The 21,836-nt window shown below is 47.2% G+C and overlaps 1 protein-coding gene across 2 annotated transcripts in view; it reads right to left on the reverse strand.

Annotated features, from left to right (window-relative positions):
• Positions 1–21,836, reverse strand: part of PAK5 (p21 (RAC1) activated kinase 5) — a 155,441-nt gene that overhangs the window by 34,050 nt on the left and 99,555 nt on the right. For both annotated transcript variants that reach the window (XM_084201698.1, XM_084201699.1), the window contains one exon: positions 2,034–2,248. In XM_084201698.1, the coding sequence (XP_084057824.1) occupies positions 2,034–2,248 (215 nt within the window). The remainder of the gene's footprint in view (positions 1–2,033; positions 2,249–21,836) is intronic.

The raw sequence follows: 21,836 nt of genomic DNA on the forward strand, positions 1-21,836 counted from the left end.
GGAGCACCTAAGAGCAGAGTTACAGAGCTGCTGTGTGACCTGAAACCACAGCATGAACTAACTCTGGCCAAATGCCTCAGCCTGACACTGTGGCTCAGGGTACAGCTGTGGCTCTTCCTCTGCTTCACATCAGTGCATCAACTGAACTATCAGCTGTGTGTGGAAAAGAGAAGAGTTCTAAACAGTACCAAGATCTCAGAACCTTTGGTTCCTATCTTCATGAACTGCAAGTGCATTTTAAATCTACAGTTCTCAGTGAAGTTAGGAAATCCTCAGAGACAATACCCTTCAAACACTAAAGGTACTGGTGCAAGTGCAACATTAAAAATTTGTCTAAATTAAATGTTTATGCTGAACTAGTTTAGCAACATTAAACATTCTTAATTTTAAAGTGACTGTAACTCAGCCTCCCTCTCTAAGTTAAGCTGTATCAAAACAAAGCAAGCTAATTCTTAACAAATATACATTAAACTGGTATCTTGCAGTAGAGTTAAAAGCCAATGCTCAGCTGATAGCCAATGTCTCTTAGCTGCTATTAAAACTCTGCAGGACTGTTATGGAGACCCATTTCAATTAGTCATATGTAGACCCCTGATACACAGGCAGAAAAGCAAGAATGTACAGTTTCTTGGAAAGAACCAACAGTGATTTTCTCTACTTCAAAATGTGGCAATATCCCACCTGGGGCTTGGTCCTTCACCCTGTGTTATTTCAGTGGGACACGAACCCAGCTCTGCACACACCCCTTTGCAGGCCAAGGCCCAGAGACATATGATCTTTATAATGCTGAGAAAAGTAATGCAATTTAATACTTTTTAAGCTTAGGGATTTATAACTCCAAAACTGTAGGAAAGAGAGAGGATTTCTGCAAGATAATAAACTCCTTTCCCCTAACCCCCACCCCACCATTTTAAAACATCTTCATGGATTCATGTCAAAACATCCAGAGATATTGCTGGTGTTAAGAAGGGCTGTGGAACAAAGTTGCTCTCCTCCAGCAGCAGGAAGAAGATTACCTACCTTTTTCCTCATTATTCTGGGCCACTATTATCAGCAAGATATTTTATTACAGCAAAAAAGAAAAAGAGGAGACCTTGATTTTATCCCCATTGTCCTGCAGCAGCACCCAGCAGCCCTGATCAGCAAATGATGAGTGCCCTTCCCGAGCAGGCAGGAAATGGAAATTTAGCAAAGAGCACTTAGCAAATGTAACTACAGGGTCCATGCTCTCGGGATTATCTGATTTTCCCTTGCTGCAGGAAAATCCACGTGAAAATGAAATCCTCAATTTACAGCTGCATGGCAGGGAAAGGTGCATGGCTGGCAGGGTCTGGGATCACCATCACGGATGTGCAGCCCCAGAGAAACTGCACAATCAGGGCCCATTAGTCAGAGTCCTGAGCCCAGAATCCCGATGGCTCCCTGTCCAATGCTGCCCTGCCCTCTGAGCCAAGTGTTCCTCCCAGGTGTGCAGCCTGAGCCCCCAGGCCACCACCTGGGCTGCGTCCCCTCCCTGTCCCACCCACTGAGAGCTCAGCTCCATCCCCACCACATCCAGCCCCAGCAGCAGGTGCACTGAGATCCCTCCCTGAGCTCCTTGCCCGGCTGAACAAGCCATTTAATTTCCCTCCTTTGGAGTACTTTTCCCTCCCTCCCTGGCTCCAGACTGCCTTTGCCTAAAGCACCGTTCCTGAATTAATTACCAAGGAGCTCTGTGCTGCAGAGAGCAGCGTTCTGGGCCTCCCCTGGGACTTGTGGCCTTTTCCTCTGCAGCCCGGGAGCGGGAGCGTGCAGGCTCGGCCCTGCCAGGCCGTGCCTCAGGCTCTTCAGAGACAGTCCCACCACTTTTACACACAGAATTAATTCCTTTTTCCTCACACTCTGCTGATCACTGTTTGCATTTGCAGCTCCCTCCCAGCCGTGCCTGCCCCCAGGACAGAGTGCTGAACGCACTCGCTGCCGGCACTGCCTCCCGAAGGTGGCACTGGGGCAGCGAAGGGCAGGCTGAGGGCTGCAGGGGAGGCGGCAGGTACCTTCATGGGAGCCAGCTGGATGGGAGTGATGCATGAGGGATCCACCATGGGCTTGGGCCTGTTGGCCGTGTCTGCCAGCAGGCTGTGCCACTGCTGGGGCAGCCCCGTGAACTTCTGCTCCCGGTGGTCGAAGCCAGTGTGCACCCGGTGCTCGAAGTTGGAGGGGCCGGAAATTTCCAGCCTCTTCTTCTTTTTCCCAAACATGGTGGAAAGATCTGCAGAGAAGGAAAAAAGCCACATGTTTACACTCTCTTGTAGCCCTCAGCCACTGCCTCTACTTCACAGGGAATTTTAGTAGATGTCATGAGCCAGCTACTCCATGAACTCCACTGCACACACTGAGATCCATGCGATGCAAGCGCTTCCCTGACCTCCCTTCTGGGAGAAGATTTTAAGAAATTAACCTGTTCATAATGCCTTATGGAACAAGGAAATTCCCAGGAAAGAAAGCCCCAGGTCCCACTTTGTACTCCTCTCTCTGTTCATGCAGCAGGTTGCAGCCCATGGAAGCTCCAAGCTCAGAGCAGTGCCAGCAGCAGGGGATGGCTTTGCTCCAGGGACAGCCCTTGGTAAGTGGGGAGCAAAGGCAGGCACAGTTTGCACCCCTGAGAGGGATAAAGGCCCCTGCTCATTCTGCTGGCACAGGAAATAGCCAATACACTCTCTACCTGCATCAGCCCTTGGGTTGGTGGGTCCCACCTTTAAATGAAGTGCAGCCTAACAGCGCTACTGAAGCAAGTTCAGAACTGACTTTCTGGAGGACTCCAGAAATCTGCTGTGCAAGGCAGGGATAAATTCCTGCTCCCAGGGAAACAGACAGAACTCCTGTTGCTTGTCAGTGATGTACTGTCCTGTGCTGGAAAAGCTCTCTGCCTGTCTCTGCCTCTTTCTGCTGTCTCCCAGTACTCCTCCACCCTGCTCTCTGGGCCATTTCACGCAGGGCTGGCACAGCACTCGAGCAGCATCTGTCTGAAAGAGCAGCAGGGGGAGGCACCTGCCTTTCTATCACAGCTGTAAAGGTGTTTCCCTGACTTTGTTCAGGAGGTGGAGAGCAGAAGCTCAGAGAAGAAAACATGGTTGTGTTGCTGCTGCAGTTAAGGAAAGATGCAGTGATAAATCAGACATTTATTCCACCCTCACTGCCTTTTACTAGTTTATCTAAAGATCAAGTCCATGATTTGAAAATTGACTGCTGCCTGCTTTGTAAGTCCCCCCTGTGTATTTGTAGGTGATTGTCTCCTTTGACAATCACCTTTGACAGAGCAGATTTGGCCTTTCTTCACAGGTCTCATCTTCTATACTCCTCTCTCTGGCTTTCTACCCTACTCTGAACTTCCCCAGATCTCCTGCACTTTTGACAGTCTCTCTCCAGCTCTGTTAACTTGGGTATCTTCCTCACCTTCCTCTCCCGAAACCTCCTACAATACATTCACTTTGAAATGTGCCTTTTTTGCTTTCCCAGCATCATAATAGTTTTGTTTCTCTTTGGTGCATGTGGGTGCCTTGTGGCACTCACAGACACACTTCCAAAGCCCTGGTGGCTGCTCTCTGCTCAGAGATTATCCACTGGAGCCATTTCCAGGCTCAAACAGCAGCAGCCCCAGGTCAGGCAGCGGCCCCAGCAGCGGCAGCCAGCTGCAGATCAATGGCACTGCATCGATTCCATCTGCCTCAGGGACAGGAGTCCATGACACCACTGGAGGAACATTTTAAACCATCAGCTCCAGACATGGATTTTTTCCTGTGATCAATGCCAGGGTTCCCCAGAGGACTTGCATCCCAAGGCAAGTGCTTGAAGTCCTCCTGAGCTCCAAACAACACCGGGTAACTAAAAGCCCATCAGCTGGCACAGTACACGCTGCTTTTTAAAATGAATAGCACTTTCACTCACCAAGACAGCAGCCAGCAAGTCACCTCCACGTCACTGCAAAGCCAAGGGCTCCCCTCAGCACAGTCCCTCCAAAGAGCTGTAACATACACAGCAGTCACAAGGAAGCCTCATTTCCCCTCATTTCTCCCAAAGAATGGAAATGGTGCTGCCTGTTTTCCTCCACTGTCTGAGAATGAGGTTTGGGGCAGCCAAATCTGTGAAACCTTATGCTCTGGGCTTGTAAGTGTCCTGATTCACTCCCCACTGATGGGCTTGGTCCTCATACCTCAAAAATGGAGAGATGATTCAATTTTTCCCACAGCACTACTGATACAACACAAAAAAGGAAGGACTTATTTAATCAGGTGAGGAAGCAGAAAACATCCCTAGTAAGTGACTCCATGTTCTCCAAGACATCTAAAGCCATTTTAGGAATAACCCAAGTGCTTTGAAGAGGAATGACAGAGCTTTCCAGGATGCTGAATAATGTGTGTGTGGCAGAAAACTTCTGAAACGTGTCTCAAGAGCACAAAATGTATGAAATTCATTCAGCCACCCACCCATTCACACAAACCAGCAATCCTCTCACAGCTATTAAGAACCCCTAATTTCCTAACGGGATTACTTGGAAAAACATCCCCCAGACAAGAGGGCAGCCTTTATGAGAGGCACAGGGAGGAGGGAGGCTGCAGGACAGCTCTGCAGAGCTGCCCCTGAGCCACTCCCACACCAGAGCACTCACCCTTCACTTAATTCCTCCTGACAGCTTCCAACGTGGTCCTGACTGTGCCAGGGCTCCCAGCAAGTGCCACCTCTCGGTGCAGCTCCTCCTGTGCCCACCCCCACCGAGGGGAGGAAATGAGAGGCACTGTGCCTGCCATGCGTTCTATTTTGGTGGGATGAGCACAAGCAGCACGTCTGTGCTCTCCTGGCAGTGCCTTGCCAAGGGACAGTCTGGCTGGTTCCAGTGGCACGAGGTACCAGGTGACACTGGGGGGGCTACTGCTGATGGCAGGGGGGTGGGCTTTGGGGGAAACAGGACTCACCCCTGCAGTGCTTCCCTGGGGCAGCCCTACAGACCCTTTACTCGCTCCTGTGCTGAAATGCTGCAGCACACGAATTCTGGGCTTGTACATGTGAGGCCTGCAGGATGCAGCCCTTCAGTGACAGCAAACAGTGACCTCAGGAGCAGGACAGCATGACACCTAAGCCAGTCTGCTCTGACATGGGAGAGCCAGGAGCTGAGCCTGTCCAGCTCCAGGCTGCCATGCCCAGGGCTCCTCAACCCACAGCCCAGCCATGGGGCAAGAGTGAGAGATGGCAGAGCTTCTGAACCACAGCCATGACAGAAAAATATGGATGTGACACCTACTAGAGGAAAACAGCACTGGGGGAAAAATGAGACTATTGCAGCACCTGATGGGGCACTCAGTACCTCTCCTGAGTAACCCACAGCAGGGCTGGTCCCAGATGGGCCACCAGGGAATGGGGAAGAACAGGGACAGCAGGAGAAATGTGTGAGCTGTGCTCTGGACATTGTTACCCAAAGCCTTCTGTAACTGCAGTACCTGTCTTACTTTTTGTCCGTGCCCAGGAAAGGAGCAGTGCTGGCTCTGCTGGTGCCTGCTGAGGAGCTGTGACACGGCTCCACGCGGCTGCTGCGGGCACCAGGGGGCTCAGAGGGGGCCACCAGAAGCCATCACTGCTTGTGCCCATAAAGCTGTTTACTGTGGTGCCCAACAAATGGAATTACAGACTGATCAGCACACCCTGCCTGCCAGGTCTGTGCCAGACTCGGCTCCTTTCACTGCCCTCCTTTCTGTGCACAGCAATAATTCACTGACATCACAGAGCCATGGGCTCCCAGGCTGCTCCACATTTCACCCACAGACCAGATCCCCACAGAGGAAATTTCCTGAGATGATGCCCGTGCAAGGTGTGTGATGTGGACCAGCAACTGATAAAAAAATCCCCTCTGTCAGCTCCTGCACTCTCACTGTGCTGCTCCTCCAGCCCCACGCTGGAGCAGCAAGGTGGCAGTACTGCTCTGGGTGCCCATTCAGGCTCTCCCACGGTGGGCTGTGCAGGATTTCCAGCTTTCCCACAAAAGGTTAAAGCCCTGCCAGCTCACACAGAGGTCACACGTTTGTTCACTCTCAGAAGTTTGGTCCCATCCTGAGGTTTCCAAGAGTTGTCCCTCTCCTGTATGTGTGACACTCCAAGACTGATGAACTGAAAAGCTGAAAGTCCAGATTTATGTTATTGCCCTCAAAGAACAAATGCTTGCATTTGCAGCAAGTTAGATCCAAGGCAGTAGGAATAAAACAAAAAAAGGTATTCTGTATCTTTGATCATTTCCTAAGAGTAATTCAATCAGCCTACAAAATAAGAGAGAACTCTGTTTAGCTCTGCCCTGTTTTCTGTTCCCAATAAAAAAATCAGAGCCAATTTTTGCTCCCCCTCCAAAAGACTACAGAAGTTGGAAAGTCCTTTCATGTCTTGTAATCTTGAAAACTGCCAGTGTTCCAAGTGCATCCCTTAAGCAGTGACAACAGCCCTTGCCATCCTAAACGTCCCCAGATAACCCTGAGCAGAGGTCTGTGGAATTCTGCCACACATAAAAACACACAATAACCTTACAAAGTCAGCACCTGGAATAACGAAGTGAGATGGGAATTTTTACCTGAAAATGGAACTTTTAAAGACTCTGTACTGCACCTATGTAAGCCCTATTTCTCACTGTGGTATTTCAGCAGCCAGATGAGGTGTCCCACTAACCCCAGGAAACCCTGTGTGCTCACTGTGACCGCGAGGCACCCTGGCAAGCCTGCAGGGATTTCCTACACACACCTCACTGCTGCTCCAGCAGGGGCTGGGCTGAAAATCCTCCCTCAGGAGGGGATCTGTGTTCACTGCCTGCCCCAGCCCAGCCACGCGTTTGCTTTCAAACAACCAGCAATTAGTTCATTTTCAATTAGGAAGTGCACACTGCATTAAGCCTGCGAGCCTGTATTTTCTGCAGGGATTCCCTGAGGTTCCTCAGCTGAGCAAGCAGCAGCAGAGCCCTTTTCCCTCGTGGATGGGCATGTTATTAATGTATAAAAATTGCCTTCATGCATGCTGAGTATCCTCTGTGAGCCCAAAGGGGAGCAGCAGCCAGGGCTGCGAAAAGGTCCTCTGCAAAGGCACATTTTCTCCCAGGTCAGCCACACAGCCAAAAAACCTGGTTACAGGCAGGAGCATTAATAAAATACTTCATTTTTAGGAAACCTGACAGAGACACAGATTGCAAAATGGGGAGATGGGTGCAGGTCGTTTTCTTTTGATACTTTTTACTCACTAATAATAGTTTTCTGTACCACAGAGACCCCAATTATTCCCCTCCAGAGCAGTAACACATCATTAGCTCTGGTGGCTCTGTTCCCCACTCTGATTAATTGTAACCTTTCCCACACTTGATCCTAAATGAGAGAGCATGAATTGAGAGGCACAAATTAAATTAACGTGTCAAGGCAGCCTGCAGAGCCAGGGCTCCAGACAAATGTGAGCTGGGCTGAAACTCAATCTCCAGGAGGGAGCCAGTGCGTGGGATGGACTGATGGCAGCACAAACCTCTGAGACACGCTCTGGGAGTGAGAGGTGGAAATGATGCTGGCTCTCCTTTGGCTCACACTGCTGAGAGCTCCTGCTCCTCAGGCAAGTGGAAGGAGACCAGTGTGCATCATCTATACACCTAATGCACCTTTAATATATTTACTATATTTAACAAAACTGTTAAAAATGAGGGAAATTGTTTGGGTTCTTTTTCTTTAATAAGGAACAATCGTTTTGTGTTTCCTTTCTGTTTAAGGATGGTTCTGAGATTCTTGGTAGGGACCCTTTGCTGCTGGCTGCAACCAGAGCATGAGCTTCTTTTGCAAAAAAGAAGCATGGCCCTGACTGCAGGCTAAAGTTTTTAAGAAGAATTTATCTCCATTTTTAACTGAAAATACAGAGAGCACTGAATGAGAAGGCAATAAAGTTCATGGAAAAACTCTTCAAAACCACACTGGTTTCAGGTCAGATCTGACCCAGTACTGGCACAAGGAGAAATCCTGTTTGACTTTCTACATACAATATTCCTAAATGCTTTGCTAACTCCCAGAGTGTCATTCTGGATGGACAGGATGGAAACAAACGGGAGACACCCCAGAAGCAGGGAGCACCTCAAAGCAGAGGCAGTGAGTCCTGTGGTCATGTCTGGTATTTATTTATTAAGTAACTGCTAGGGGCAGAGCTCATCCCTGCCTTAGATACAAGGGTTTTCTGATTTGCCACAGGAATGGAGGACGTGCAGGTGAATGCTGGGTTGGTTCACCTGTCTAATGAGGGACCCCATTTCCCATGATCCCTGCTCGTCCCTCTGCTCCTCATTATGATTTGAGCATCTCAGTTTGGGAACAATAAAATAACACCTTGGAAGATGTTCCCACACACTCTACTAATGATGATTTTAAACACTGCCCCTCTGGCAGCAACAAAAAGGACCTACAAATCCTGAACAAACCAAGACAGCTCACACTTTGAGCCTTTTGCCATTCTGCTAAGCTCTTCTGCACACAAATAATGTACTGACAGAAATTAATCACTGTGACCACATCGTTTTTCCAGGCTATTCTTTCAGTTCAATGAAAGTACAGAAGTATCATTTTCAGGGCATGCCCGTGGGAGTTTCAGAATTTAAAACTTGATAATCAATAGGATTCAACTTTTTATCATCGATTTTCAAGCTGTCTGGTATTTTTTGGAGACGGGACAGACTTCTAAGTTGTTTAAACACTACTAAAATACATGCCTCAATCATGGAAAGAGATGTACTGATGGACCAGGTCAACAAAAATGCCTCTGTCCCAAAGCTCCCCATCCACCCTGAGGCATTCTGCTCATTTCAGCCTCAGGTCAAATCAGCCAGTTTCTCAGAGTTTCTATGGCACTGCTCAATACAATAAAACACATTTAAACAATTACAAAGAGTCCAGGAGCTGTCATTGCCCATGGCTCTTTTCAATCCACAATACCTTGTTTACGGTTGGAAATGCCTTCATTTGGCACAGCACAGCAGTGGGTCTCTCGATAGCTGGCCCATGAGACACAGCTAATAGAAATGCACAGTGGAACAAAAGGCAGGAAAATATAATAACAAAAGGCCACGTATGCTTCCAGAGAAATAGTAAAAGCTGGTACAGAGCGGCCAAACTGGGATTGATGCACTCCAGGGAACAATACTCATTCTTCTTATTGAAAGCCACTCTTGTAGGAGACTCATTTCCACACACTGACTGACATGTGCTCTCCTAATTTAGAAGTCTTGTGATTCCCAGGGGATTTCAATGCTCAGTAATTTTCAGCTGAGTAGCTTAAATGCTACATTGTAGTCGGTCACTCTCTATTATCTCATACACATGCACACACAAATAGCAACGTGGAGACAGAGGTTTGTGCAGGGAATTAGTCTGCAACAGCTCTGGGCAGATTAAAGAGGAACACCCCCCCTCAGCCCCCCAAACCCCTGGAGGTAACTCAAATAATTTCTATCCCTAGCAAGTGAAAATATTCCAGATTTGCAGAAGCAAATAGTCCTCTGGGTGCTCAGCTTGAGATAATTAATGGTATTAACTTTGTAGGAAATGCTGGAAATCCTCAGGGAGAGGGGATTAAATAAGGCACCCATTAAACAAGACACCCTGAGTCTCAAGTTACTGCTGGAACTTCAGCTGTAAATTATTTTTTTCTGAGTTGATATTAGCACTATTTTAAGACAGTTCTATACTGTTCTATATTAAAGGATGCAGGTACTCCATTTCTATGTTTTCAGTTAGAAAAAATAATCAGGGAAGGAAATACTGGGACAGAAAGGGACAATGCCTGTGACATCACCACATACCACTGCAGCAAGGTAATGACACTGGGGCTCTGGATTTGACCTCCTGTCACAACTCCTCACTGGCATGTTTGCATTCACTTCATTTTCCCACAAAATCATTCACTGCATTTCTTATTTTACATCTAAAACAGTACAGGCTGTGCTGGCTCTGAGGAACTGCTCTATTACCATAACATTTGTAAAAAAAGGCTGCTTTCCAATGAATGATCAACAGCAACAGATGCTTCATTATTCATTCACCATTAATGCAAGCCTCTCATAAGAATATCTTTAGGATGCAACACAGGATCTGACCTGTGTTGGCCAAGAAATGGTGCAAAATCAGTTTTATTTGGTATGTCAAAAGACCTTTAAAATGCGAGCAAACAGATCTATATATAAATGTATCCACAGTGAGTGCCTGCAGGATGGAAATCATGCCTGTTGTTGTCACTGCAGGTTCCCTACCCTTCTATCTGGTTTTACTCTGCATTGCTGTAACTGAAGGGAAAATATTTCCACAGTCTACAATAAATCACAAGTGTGTAGAGTCTACCTTAAATTTTTATTCCTTACATATTTTCTTGTCTTTTTTTTTTTTTTTTGTTCCATTCTGCATTGTGCTGGAAAGCTGGTCTGAAAGTCAATTCTTATCCTATTACCTACTGAGCTGCTGTCAGGCCATACTCTGTTTCCACATTAAAAATGAGAACTGATCCCTTGAAGGGTTTCCAGAGCTTACTGTTTATTGCCTTCTTCAGAAAGGTTACCATAAGCTCTTTACACAGAACATGGAATGTTTATAAAGCTCAGTCCTTCTCCCCCTGGATAATCCCCAATGATCAATTAATGCATCGGAGGAATTCCTCAACACTGATTTCTTTTTCAGAGCCAAGCAACCAAGCCATGCAGACTTTGTGTTCTGCCACCTCCAGACAGCAGTTTGGAAATGATGGGTCTGCCCTTCTCTTCATGCTTCTCTCTAAGGCTGATAGGAAAGTTTTCAGAGTTTTTATCTCAGTGCAAATCCAGCAAGATGAATGCTACTGTAGGTTTTCATTGTTTCCCACAGTTTAAATACCAACAATAGAAATGGGTTTTGACTGCAGGAAGGTTTTGAGCAACTGGAGAGGTTACTGCATCTCAGATGGCCACCACTGCCACCTTCCCAGAGGTGGTGCTCCCTTCCCTTCCTTCTGAGGAGGGATGCACACATGTGAATCAGCGTGTTTCTGGGCCCATCCAGCCTCTCCAGGCCCTCTCCAGGACGAGAGGTTTCATCTGAAATGGTCCATCTGAAAAGGACACTTCCAGCCTCTCAGAAGAAAACCAACAAGGGAAATATTCTGCCAGGTAAGTGAGGAGCTGACTCCCAGGAATCATGCTCTGGAAGCACCAGGAGAAGCTGCCATGTGACTGTGTGGATGAGCTGATTCAGCTCCCAAACTTGTAGACAATTATGTTAAAAAGCCACTTGTCTCCCAGAAGAAACACTTCTGCTGGAACAGCATGGCATCATCCCTCCCCAGCCTGCACTGACTGATTTCACAGAGCTCTCAAGGCTCTGGTTGGGAAAACACCATTCTGACAAGGAGTCTGTGAGGGAAGGCAGCATCCTCTCCAAGCACTGTCTGATACATCTGATTTACCACTGAGGGAGAGATGCTGAGGCCATGCAGAGTGAAGAGCTCAGCCATCATCTCAGCAATCAATGGCTCACAGAGCCCCAAGGCTCCCATCCTTCTTGGTGAAATGGTGCCAGTGACCCAGCAGACCCCAACCCCTCTGTTTATATTTAAATACATGTCTGTATTTAAATTTAGCATATTTACACCTGAGATTGCAGGTCCTTCTTAAGGGCTCAGCATCAAAAACACACCATCAATTAGAAGATAATAATTACCAGAAAAGGACATCTCTGCATGCTGACTCTGGTTGCATTCACTGCTGTTTCCAGAGGCAGGGAGAGTCATTAATTCATTCATTCCTCACTTCGTTACAGAATGACTCCAACAAAGCTGCTGATACAACTGGGAAATCAAAAGATGAACCAGGAAAGTGACTGCAAAAACATGCATTAAGGGAACGTGTGTGGGTATGTCAAGTGGTGAGGCAAGAGTCAGCACTTTGGGAAAAAGGGCCTGCAGAGTCACCGGCTGAGAGGGAAATTAAGTGTGCAGAAGGAGCTCGGGTCCTAAAGGAAATATTTTCTTAGCAGAAAAAAAAAGATTGTTTCTGTTCTAATGAAATATGCTGTCCTACAAAATCTCTCATTTAATTCTCACTGTTTCCCTCTTGTACTTAAACAGGGAAACACATAAAACTCAAAAGCTATTAGAGATATAGTTAACCCCCCAATACATCCATTTTCTCAAGTTCTGGACACAAGACTCAAGAAATACCCTGGAATTTTCTGTTTCAGCTGACCTGAAAATTGTGTGTGCTCCAGGTGGGCATCTGAGGTGACTGACTGTTTGCTTCATGAGGCAAGAGAAAGGTTTCAGAAAGGTGACTTTAGCACAGCCGTGAGCCTCAAATCGTTTGAGACACCACAAGTGGATGACCTGAGCACCTTTTTGTGCTCTACTCCTGTAATTCAGTCTCTGCACCCCCTGCAGCCTGTGCACCCAGCCTGGTGTAACTGTGCCCAGCCTCGAGCTCAGCTATACTGACAGTCCTAGCTTTCTGAATTATTCCTACCTTCTCCAGGATAAAGGCAGGAAGATGTCCTGAACTGCTTTTAAAGTGATTATGCAAAGCACAGTGGGCTGTATAATGCCTTTTCCAATAAAACTCCCTTTCAGTACTCTGACAGCAATCAGCTGTGTTACTATAACCATTCCTTCTCCTCCTATCACTCAGGCTGAATGCTTTAAATGGAAATAACATCATCTTGTCCCCCCGTGCTTACCTGCGGCACGTCCTTGCAAGCAACCAAGGCTCAGGATGCCGAAAGCTGAAGGCTCAGCTGGCCCACGACAGAGATGTGATGTGAATAAATCAGTGCAAGGGCCATGTGAGCTCCTTCTCTCTCCCTAGCAGGGCTCAGGCTGGAAAAGCTGATCTGCACTGGAGCCACCCTGCATTTAACTACCCATGGTACCATTTCTAAACATCAGCTCATTCAGGATATGGATTCAGTTTCTAGAACACCAAATATGCAGCTGGCTATCTACAGGGAAATGAAAAAACCCCATGGAATTTATTGGGGTGGTGTGACACTTCTTTCACAGGGTTTGACTTTCTGGAAAGGAGTTTCAAAACCCAGAGGAAATCCAGAATTCTGAGAGCTCTGTCCTAAGTGTCACACTCAGCCTGGTTAGGGCAAATCTCACTCCTGAGCACCTGGATCACAAATCACACCCAGAGCACAGCTGGGTACCTATTTTGGGGAGGTATTTCATACCTCCCCAAAATTCATCTTCAAAGCTCATCTCTCTTTTCCCCCCACTGCAGAGCTGGATCATCTCAATCTTGGACTTTCTGGAGCATCATTTGGGTCCTGGTGCAACTGCTGTTGGCTTCAGGTGGAGAACTCTGACCCAAGGAACAGCCACTTTTTTTCTCAGTTTCCCCCTACTGAAAATGGAAAAATAAACCTCCGTGGTGGCAGCACATCCCAGAGCAGGGGAGGGGGGCACAGTTGACTTTTTTAAAGGAAGCCCATTTCCTTCTCCCTTTCTTTGCATCTGAGGTCAGAGGAGATGCCATTTCCCTCCCTCTCCTTTGCTGCCACAATCTCCCATTCCCAGTGCAAACCAAAGTTCCCCTCCATCAATATTTTCTAAGCCAAGATTTTGTTAAGCTGGAAAAAGACTGAGCTTCACATTCTCTGGTCTGAAGCCAGCAAGGCTTATGCTCATCAGAAAAGGAAAAGAAATCAAAGTTTCCGACTTGGAAACCCTCTGAGCCAATATTTGTAAATAAAGTCTAATTGAATTACCAATCTATGTATTTTTCAGCTGTCCAACTCTGAGAGAGCACAATCCCAATGGGATGAAGCAACCACACTGCTTAACATGCAAAATCACTGCTCGCCTACCAGCCTATTAATAGGTAGTTTTGTAATTCAGAGGAAAAGGCAAAGGAGAAGGACAATAATCTGAGCACGAGCATCTGAAATGCTCCACTGAGCTCTGCTCCAGCAAACATAAGAAAAGACTTTTTTCTCTTTTCCTCCCTCCAATGACAGCTTTCCAGAGCTGCTGGCATCCATCACATGTGCAGAGGCAAATGCTTCCACGCTTGGCAATAATCAGAGCAAGGGAATGACGGACTGGGAGGAGGAACTGCAAGGCTTTTTCTCCTGGCTAAAGGCATACTTCAATCTGAAAAGCTCCAAGGGAGATCAGTAGTAGCTTCCTTCTCCATTTCCACTTGCCAAGCAGAGCCAGGACTCCCTGCAGATCTTCCACATCACCCGTTTCTCCTGGGCTCTGTTTTGCTGTGGCTCTGCTCCGTGTGCTGAGTTGGGCTGGCTCTCAAAGGACTCATTCCATCAGCTCCTGCCTGTCCTCTCCACACCACTCCTTCCTTACCTTCTTATGCAAAATAACCTTCCAAACTTCAGCTCAAACCCATCTTCACTACCAACTCTGTCCCTACCTACACTGTCACCTCGGGTTATCAAAACCAAATTTATCCTACTCTCCTTTCTGACTCACAATGCTTACTGCACAATAATACAAGACCTAAGAACTGTCCTCAACAGGAAACTCCTCATGGGAGCAGATAAAAGGATTTTCCTTAATGTAATCATGAACTGAAATCAATAAATACATAGCAAGGCAGTACAGAGGCAAACTTGGGCATTGCAAGGATTAGGTAGGAAATTTCTATAAACTATGGTTGCAAGGACAGAGTAAAAAGCAAATACAAACGTAAAAGACACAACCAGAATAGATTATTAATAAATTATTAACATGGCAGGTTTTAGGACAAGTGTTACACATTCTGTATCTCTATAAAATCAGCTTTTGAAAGTCTACGACATTAAGGCTTAATCAGAGTACATTGTTTTACAGATGAGATATCACCAGTCAGTTAAATTGCAGGAATGAAAGTGGGGGTTTAATTCAAGCTTCTCTAGGGAGGAGATTTGTTTGAAAGAGGTCAATTAAGCCTTCCACTCCAGTTAATCCCTTCTGTTTATTTTAGAAAATCTGGAATAAGGAAAAAAATTACAATAGGCCAGCAAAGCAAAATTTTCCTATAGATGCACCAAAACAAAAACCTGCAGGTCAGCTTGCTTTTAGCTGGGAGAAACACAGGCAGAAATTGCAATCAGTCTGCATTTCATATGGATGCATCACATGGAGATGATTCAGAGCGAATTATTCTCCAAATTAGCTTTATGAAACACTCTCCTCCAAGGAAGGCAGCAGTGCTTGAATTGGTCTTGGTAGAAGTTAGTATTTTAACTTAAAAGCCTGGTTTGGAATGAGTCTCTGTGGGGGAGAACAGAGGGCAGAAGAGAGTGGAACCTCAAAGAAACGATTTCCATTATTTTGCATTTTCCTTCAGAAGTCAGCAGCTGCCCCCAGCCCCTTTTCCCCCAGCCCTCAAGCTGTTAATGGCACTATTTACATATATTTCCCATGTATTTCCATTCCCCACTATTTACATATATTTCCCTCAAGCTTCTGAGTCACCACTGGTCATTTAGGTCAATACATTTGTTTCTTCTGCTCTTCTGAATATTGATGGATTTCAATCATTTTTCCCTCTTTCTTTGGTCCTACTGCAAGTCCTTTCTGAGCTTCCCACAGCAAAGCAGCAAATGCCAGGCAAGCCCCACGCTGTGCTGTCCATCTGCTTCCCTCCTCCTCCTCCTCCTCTTCCTTCTCAGCGCTCCATCCGCTCTGCCCGTGCCTGCCCCTTGTGAGAGCCCTTCTGATGTCCAACCCAGCCATCCTGCTGAGCCAGGACACAGGGCAGCAGCAGCACCCCTTCCAGAGCTTTGTTCAGCGCTCCCCCAGCACCAAGCTGCTTGCCCTGGGCACTGGGGAGCCCCACCGTGCTGGGATATGCCCCAGCTGCCCCCAGGCTGCTCCCGGCCCTGGGACATGTGCCTGCTGCAAGGGTGCCGGGAACAGACAATCCCTACGGGGAACCAGCTCAGGCCAACAGGGTGCGAGGGGAGTGGGAGGTGCAGGAGGCACAAACACAGCAATCATGCTGGCTTTCTCTGGGAAGACAAGAGCAGCACAAAAAGTTGATGTTAGTGGCTCCTAGAGGAGGGGAGGCTGAGCCAGAGGGGACAGATGCAATGGAAAACTGAGCAAGGGAGAAGAGGCCAGGCGAGAAGGAGCTGAATCAGGGAGTAGCCTTGGCTTGATACAGTACTGAAGAGGAAAGGCAGCCCAGCAGCTCCTAAAGGGCAGGGAGGAGGATCTTGTGAGCCCTGAAGTGAAGGTAGCACAATTACTGTGGCAGCTGCTGCTGCCTGCTCTCCTGGGTCTGCCCTCTGTACTTCTCCCAGCACCCTGATCACTCAGAATTGAGTTAATTAGACACAGACCCGTCAGCTCCCTTCACAAATTCATAAAACTCCTTTGGGCTCAGCTCTAAACCCCCTCCCTGTTCTCATGGAAGCAAGACTTTATGAGATCAGTAACACCCCATCTCCATCCACGGCCTCAGGAACATCTCATGTATGCAGGAGCCATTAAAGGGGTTCACTTTCTGGTAAAGAACTTCCACCACATTAGAGTACATGTGCTTTGTCCCATGCTCTGCCTTCCTTTAAAAAGAAAAATCTGCTTTCACAGCTGCCTCCATGGAAACAGCAACTCTGTGGTGCTGGCAATGCTCCAGGCTCGATGGGCTTGGTTCAGATGTGGAAATCTGCATTTCTTGATTGCCGAGTGCCAGGATGCCAGAGCCCAGCCAGGTCTCCTCTGGCTGGCTGGACAGCACCAGTGAAGACCCTGTGGGTCAGATCTCACATGCAGCAACATCAGTGCAAGCCTAGTACTAAGGAATGCTTGGGAGAGAGGAGGAGCAGGCAATGCCTTTAACTCGGTCACTCGTCACCTCTGGCAGTGCTGGTGTGGACCCTGGACTGCTGAAGTAGCTCATGGAGATGGAAGTGAGTGCTCAGCTTCCCAAACACCCAGTAATGTACATGAAAACAAAATTCCTCCAATTCCCATTTTGAAAAACTTGCTTGCCCTTGTGCTCTGCTGGACAGGGCCCCCTCATAGCCTGGTGCATCCCCCAGCGAGGTCACAGCCAGTGGCAAACCACAGCAACACCCACTGCGCTCCTGGGCTCCAAAGGAGGATAAATGACTCTCCGGCCCCTTGAATCCCCTAATCTGAAGCTCCCAGACTATCAAAGAGGATGTGCAGCAGCTGCACAACCAGAGCACAGGTAGAGAGAGGATTTGCCCTCTGGCTTGGGAAAATTGGTCCCTGTGCAATAAAACACAGCTCTTCTACAATCATTTGTTCAGCTCCGCCAATCCCACGGCGTAAATCAGGCTGTGAGGAAGAGTAGCTCTGAAGGAATCTCTGCAGAAGGAAAAAGCCCAGCCCCCTGTGACCCCCTCCAGCACCAAGGTCCATGGCTGGGGAGCTGTGCTGGGGCCATGTCCTCTGCTGCCTCTGACTTCAAAGGAGCTGCTCAGTCACAGCTGATAAGTACCAGCAGAATGGGGCTCAGGGACAGCTTGTGGGGAGTATTAGGGAAATGCAAAATCCAACAATCCCTAACTGCGCTCCGGTCAGCAGCACCTGTTCAAATTACTGTTGTGAAGGCAAAGACATTGAAATTGCTGTCATAAACAATAAACACAGCCGAGGGTTGCAGATGCTGTAGCTCTCCACCAGCAAACACGTTACTTCCTGCTAAATATTATTCCTCTGAACACAGGAACAACACCCATGGTGGCCAATACCCAGCAATCAGGGGTTTGCAGGAAGGTGCCCTGCAAGCAAGGACAGAGCTGGTGAAGAAGAAAAACTCATGACAAAGGCCCTGGGAGCTCATGAAGGAAAGGCTGAGAAGGGAATTCACCATTCTGCTAGGAGTGATTAAAAACAGTTACGGAGAGATGTGAAGAGAGACCAAAAGAAACATCCAACCATGTGTTAGATGAAAACTGAAATATGTCTTTTTAACAAAAAGGACATGGCGTATTTCTCAAAAATACTGTTTTGGAGAACATGAAAAACAGCTGGGGTGGAAGAAGCAGGCCCAGATCTTTGCAAGGTCTCATTCCAGACAGGGATTTAACAGAGCATCTTTAGGAGTCTCCTCACCACCACCTCCAAACACTCCAGAATCAGTGTCCCTCAGTGCCTCCTCCAAACACTGAGATGTGCACACAGACCTGGGCCAGCACAACTCAGGTCTTCCTTTCCTTCTCTGTCCATCCTGCCCAGGTCTGTGGCTCAGAATCCCAGAGCCAGGAACGGTGATGAATGCCAGCAGAAAGAGGAGGTATCTCCAGGACCAGACCCAGTGGACCCCAGGGAGCTGGCCAACAGGAGGTTCAAGACCTATCCCCATCCCCATCCCCATCCCCATCCCCATCCCCATCCCCATCCCCATCCCCATCCCCATCCCCATCCCCATCCCCATCCAACCCTGTGCTGGGCATCAGGAGCCCTCTGCATCCCGCAGGATGAGGCCCCATGGATTGGTCCTTGGCATCCTGCCTTGGGAAGTTATGCAGATGATTCAGTCCCATCAGCAACAATACATTCAATGAGCAATGGTATTTCCACACACAGGGAAAAACTCTGAACACGTGGTAAAAACACCACTTGTGCAGACAGGGAAAAGATCTGGAGTCGACACAGTGCTTTACACATCACTGAAGCTCAAGTAACTGCAAAATCTGGCCCAGAATAGCTTTTACTTGGTTATGGGCTGGTATTGCAGAGGACTGTTAAAAACACATTCCTAAACCAGACATGTTAACACCACCGACCGTGGCTCCACTAAAGGGATGATGCTGATTTAACTCTTCTGAGGGCTTTGGCTGAATGCCATGCAATGGATGCCAGAGAGCCCAAGGGATCCCAGTGACTGCCCAGAGTGCAGGTGCTGCTCCTGGGGAGGAGCTGCACATCCCAGCAGCCCTGCCCGGAGCGCTCGCTGCCTGCGTGGAGACCCAGTGCCACAGGCCCCATGCAGCTGCAGGGTGAAGGGATTTGTCCCCTCCAGCCCTGGAACTGGGCTTGACTGCAGACCCCTGAGACCCCTCCCCTCCTCATGTGACTATTTCCATGGGAAATCACAAGCCCAGACATCTGTGGAGGCACAGATCATGTGTGATGCTGAGGGGGGTTAAGCCCTGATCCTACACACACACACAGAGGCATAACTTTGTTCCAGCTGTTTGATCTTACAGGGGTTAATGAAGCCATTCCTGCGCTCGAGCAAAGCAAGTAGCAAAGTTTGCAGGACCAAGGTCTGGTTTTCTCTCCTGAGGTAAGAAGTTGCTTGTTTTGCCATTGGTTTTCTTGGAAAAGCAATTATTTTTTTGGAGCTGCCCTTTGCTGCAGGTTCTCACTATTCTAAGCCTTTTCAAAATGCCACTGCTAGAGCCACTTCATAAAGCACCAATAAAATTAATATTAAAAATGACTTTGTGCATAATTCATGGCCTCTAGAAACCATTTCTTATTCCACTGGCACACCAGCCAGTCATGCATTTTCCATTGCTTTTTCATTTTCCTAGCTGTGCTGCAGTGCTTTAGGAGCAGCAGAGCTGTGCTGCACATGTCAGTCAGACAACACCCAGGAGACACCCCAGAGCCAGCATCCATCGTGTGGGACGGATGGGACATCCATCTGGGACGGGATGCAGCCCTTTGCTATTGGGGTCAATCAGGGACCTACAACAGGTTTACAGTCAGGCTGAACCAGCTCGGGGGACAACCTCTGTCGTATCTGTCCAGGTACAAAATGTTCTACATAATCCTCCTATTTGTTTCTCTGGATACATTAGCCTGAGAATTTATGGCAGCGATGTCTGAAAAGCAGTGAATTTTATGCAAGTATTAGAGAAAACCCCTGGGAAACATTTAGCAGAATAAACTCAAGAAGTGGTACCAGAAACATAGCTTGTGCTATATACAGCTGTGGTATGAGCATTCACTTAAAGTAATTACATTAAAGAGTTGAAACATCTCATAAGAACTGTCTACAATATACCACAGAGGAAGAGACATAAATCAAATAAAAAAACCCAGATGAACATCTAAGTCTCATAACTGTTCAATCCTTTCAAAATAAATCCAGGTCAACATTATATTTTGTACCCAATTAAATACGTTCAAGTTGATGTTTACTAACAGTCAGCTCTGAAGCCCCTGGTTAAAATAAGAAGGACTGTAATTTTAAAATATTGCTTCAGACAGGCCATACTACCTAATCTGTGATTTATACCACACTTGTGGACAAGATCTCACACAGAGAGAATTTGAATGAGATACAGACTCCTTAAATCTTGAAGCTTGAAGGCTATTCTTAAAAACAGAGAAAAAAGGGGAAAAAAGAGAAATCAGCTCTACTTAGAAGTTGTTATTATGGCAAAGCAGTGCCTAGTGCCTCCACCACCTCAAACTTGAACATCAGGCCTTACCAACATTCCCCTGAAGAAACCAATAAGCTCTACCCCACCTATTCAGCTTTAAAAAGTCTAGCCAATGCTCCTAATGTAGGTTACACCAGAAAGGGAATATTGTAATTCCTTCTCAAGAGACTTGAAGAATGGAAACACAGAGTGTTTTAATTAACGTTAAATAATCAAATTCAACTTCATATAATTAAATTTAATCACCTATCAGAGTTAATAAGCCAAAAAAAAGAAATGTCATGAGAAGAATGAGAAATCCAGTGCAAAAGGTCCCAGAGTCAATAACATGTTTATTAAAGTACTGAAGTTTGGCATATGTGCCAGTAGGAAAAGGCAGTATTGAAGACCCACACCCTTCTCAGCAAAAGGCTGCCAGGAGCACAGCGGAAAAGGCAAGATTGGGGAAATTCAAGCTTCAAAGACTTTCCAGGGAGAAAAACATCTAACTTTGGAAATTTCTGGGGTTTGATTAATTTCATGAAGATTGAAGAGTGAAGTGATTCCTGCAGCAAGGAAGAGAACACTCTGGAAGCCAAGGATACAATGTGATGTGAAGGTAACAAAAGGCAAAACCGCTGATGAAGATTTTGCTGGAGTCATGCAATGTATCCCTGATGACTCCTGCAAAGAGAGGTCATCTCAAAGAGGCCGGTAGCACATATCACAGAAGCACATGTAGGGAACCTCAACTCTTAGCTCAAAGACCCCAAAAGAGACAAGAGGCTAAAAGAACAGAGAAGAAGAATGGAGGCACTGGACAGTTTTGCTTGCTGCCTTTGTGCTGATGTTACATGCCATTTCTTTTAGGGTATTCTAATTCTTCTTGAGTAAAAGCAGTGATTTAAATTGCCAGAAAGTATTGTTTACAGTAGGCTCAGAACCATGTCCTAGAAATTAGAAACAAAACATGGTAGTCCTGCTTATTAAAGGTTAATTTGTCATCTTTTCTACAGTACTGTTACGATTATACACTGACATCAGACAACCTTTGTCATGTCAAACACTGACTTGAACCAGCAGAACTTATTCCCACTGAAACTATAAGACATGGGTATAAACTTCAAATTTAAGACAAAAGGAAAGAAAAAGCTATTTGAGTTTAGCAAATAACCATTTCCAATTCCCCTTTCCGGTCTCAAACACAATCATTTTTGAGAAGGGATGGATTTAGCACCCTCAGCAGCCCGCAGCACATCCTCCTTCTCCTCTAAACCACCGCGTGTTCCCCCGAGCGAGCCCCGGCGGCAGCGGGATGCTCCCGGTTCCCGAGCCAGTGCAGGTTCCATTCGCACGGGATCAATCCGCCCCGGGTCCCGGCGCTCCCGGTTCCCCGCGCGGGCGCTGCCCGGGGATGCCCGGCGGGGCACGGAGCCTCCTGCGCGCTGATGCGCAGCTCCCCGGGAAGCGCTGATGTCCCTGAGGCTGCTGCCGGAGCGCCGG

The sequence above is a fragment of the Fringilla coelebs genome, assembly GCF_963513975.1.
Source record: "Fringilla coelebs genome assembly, chromosome: 3".
In the NCBI taxonomy this organism is placed as follows: Eukaryota; Metazoa; Chordata; class Aves; order Passeriformes; family Fringillidae; genus Fringilla; species Fringilla coelebs.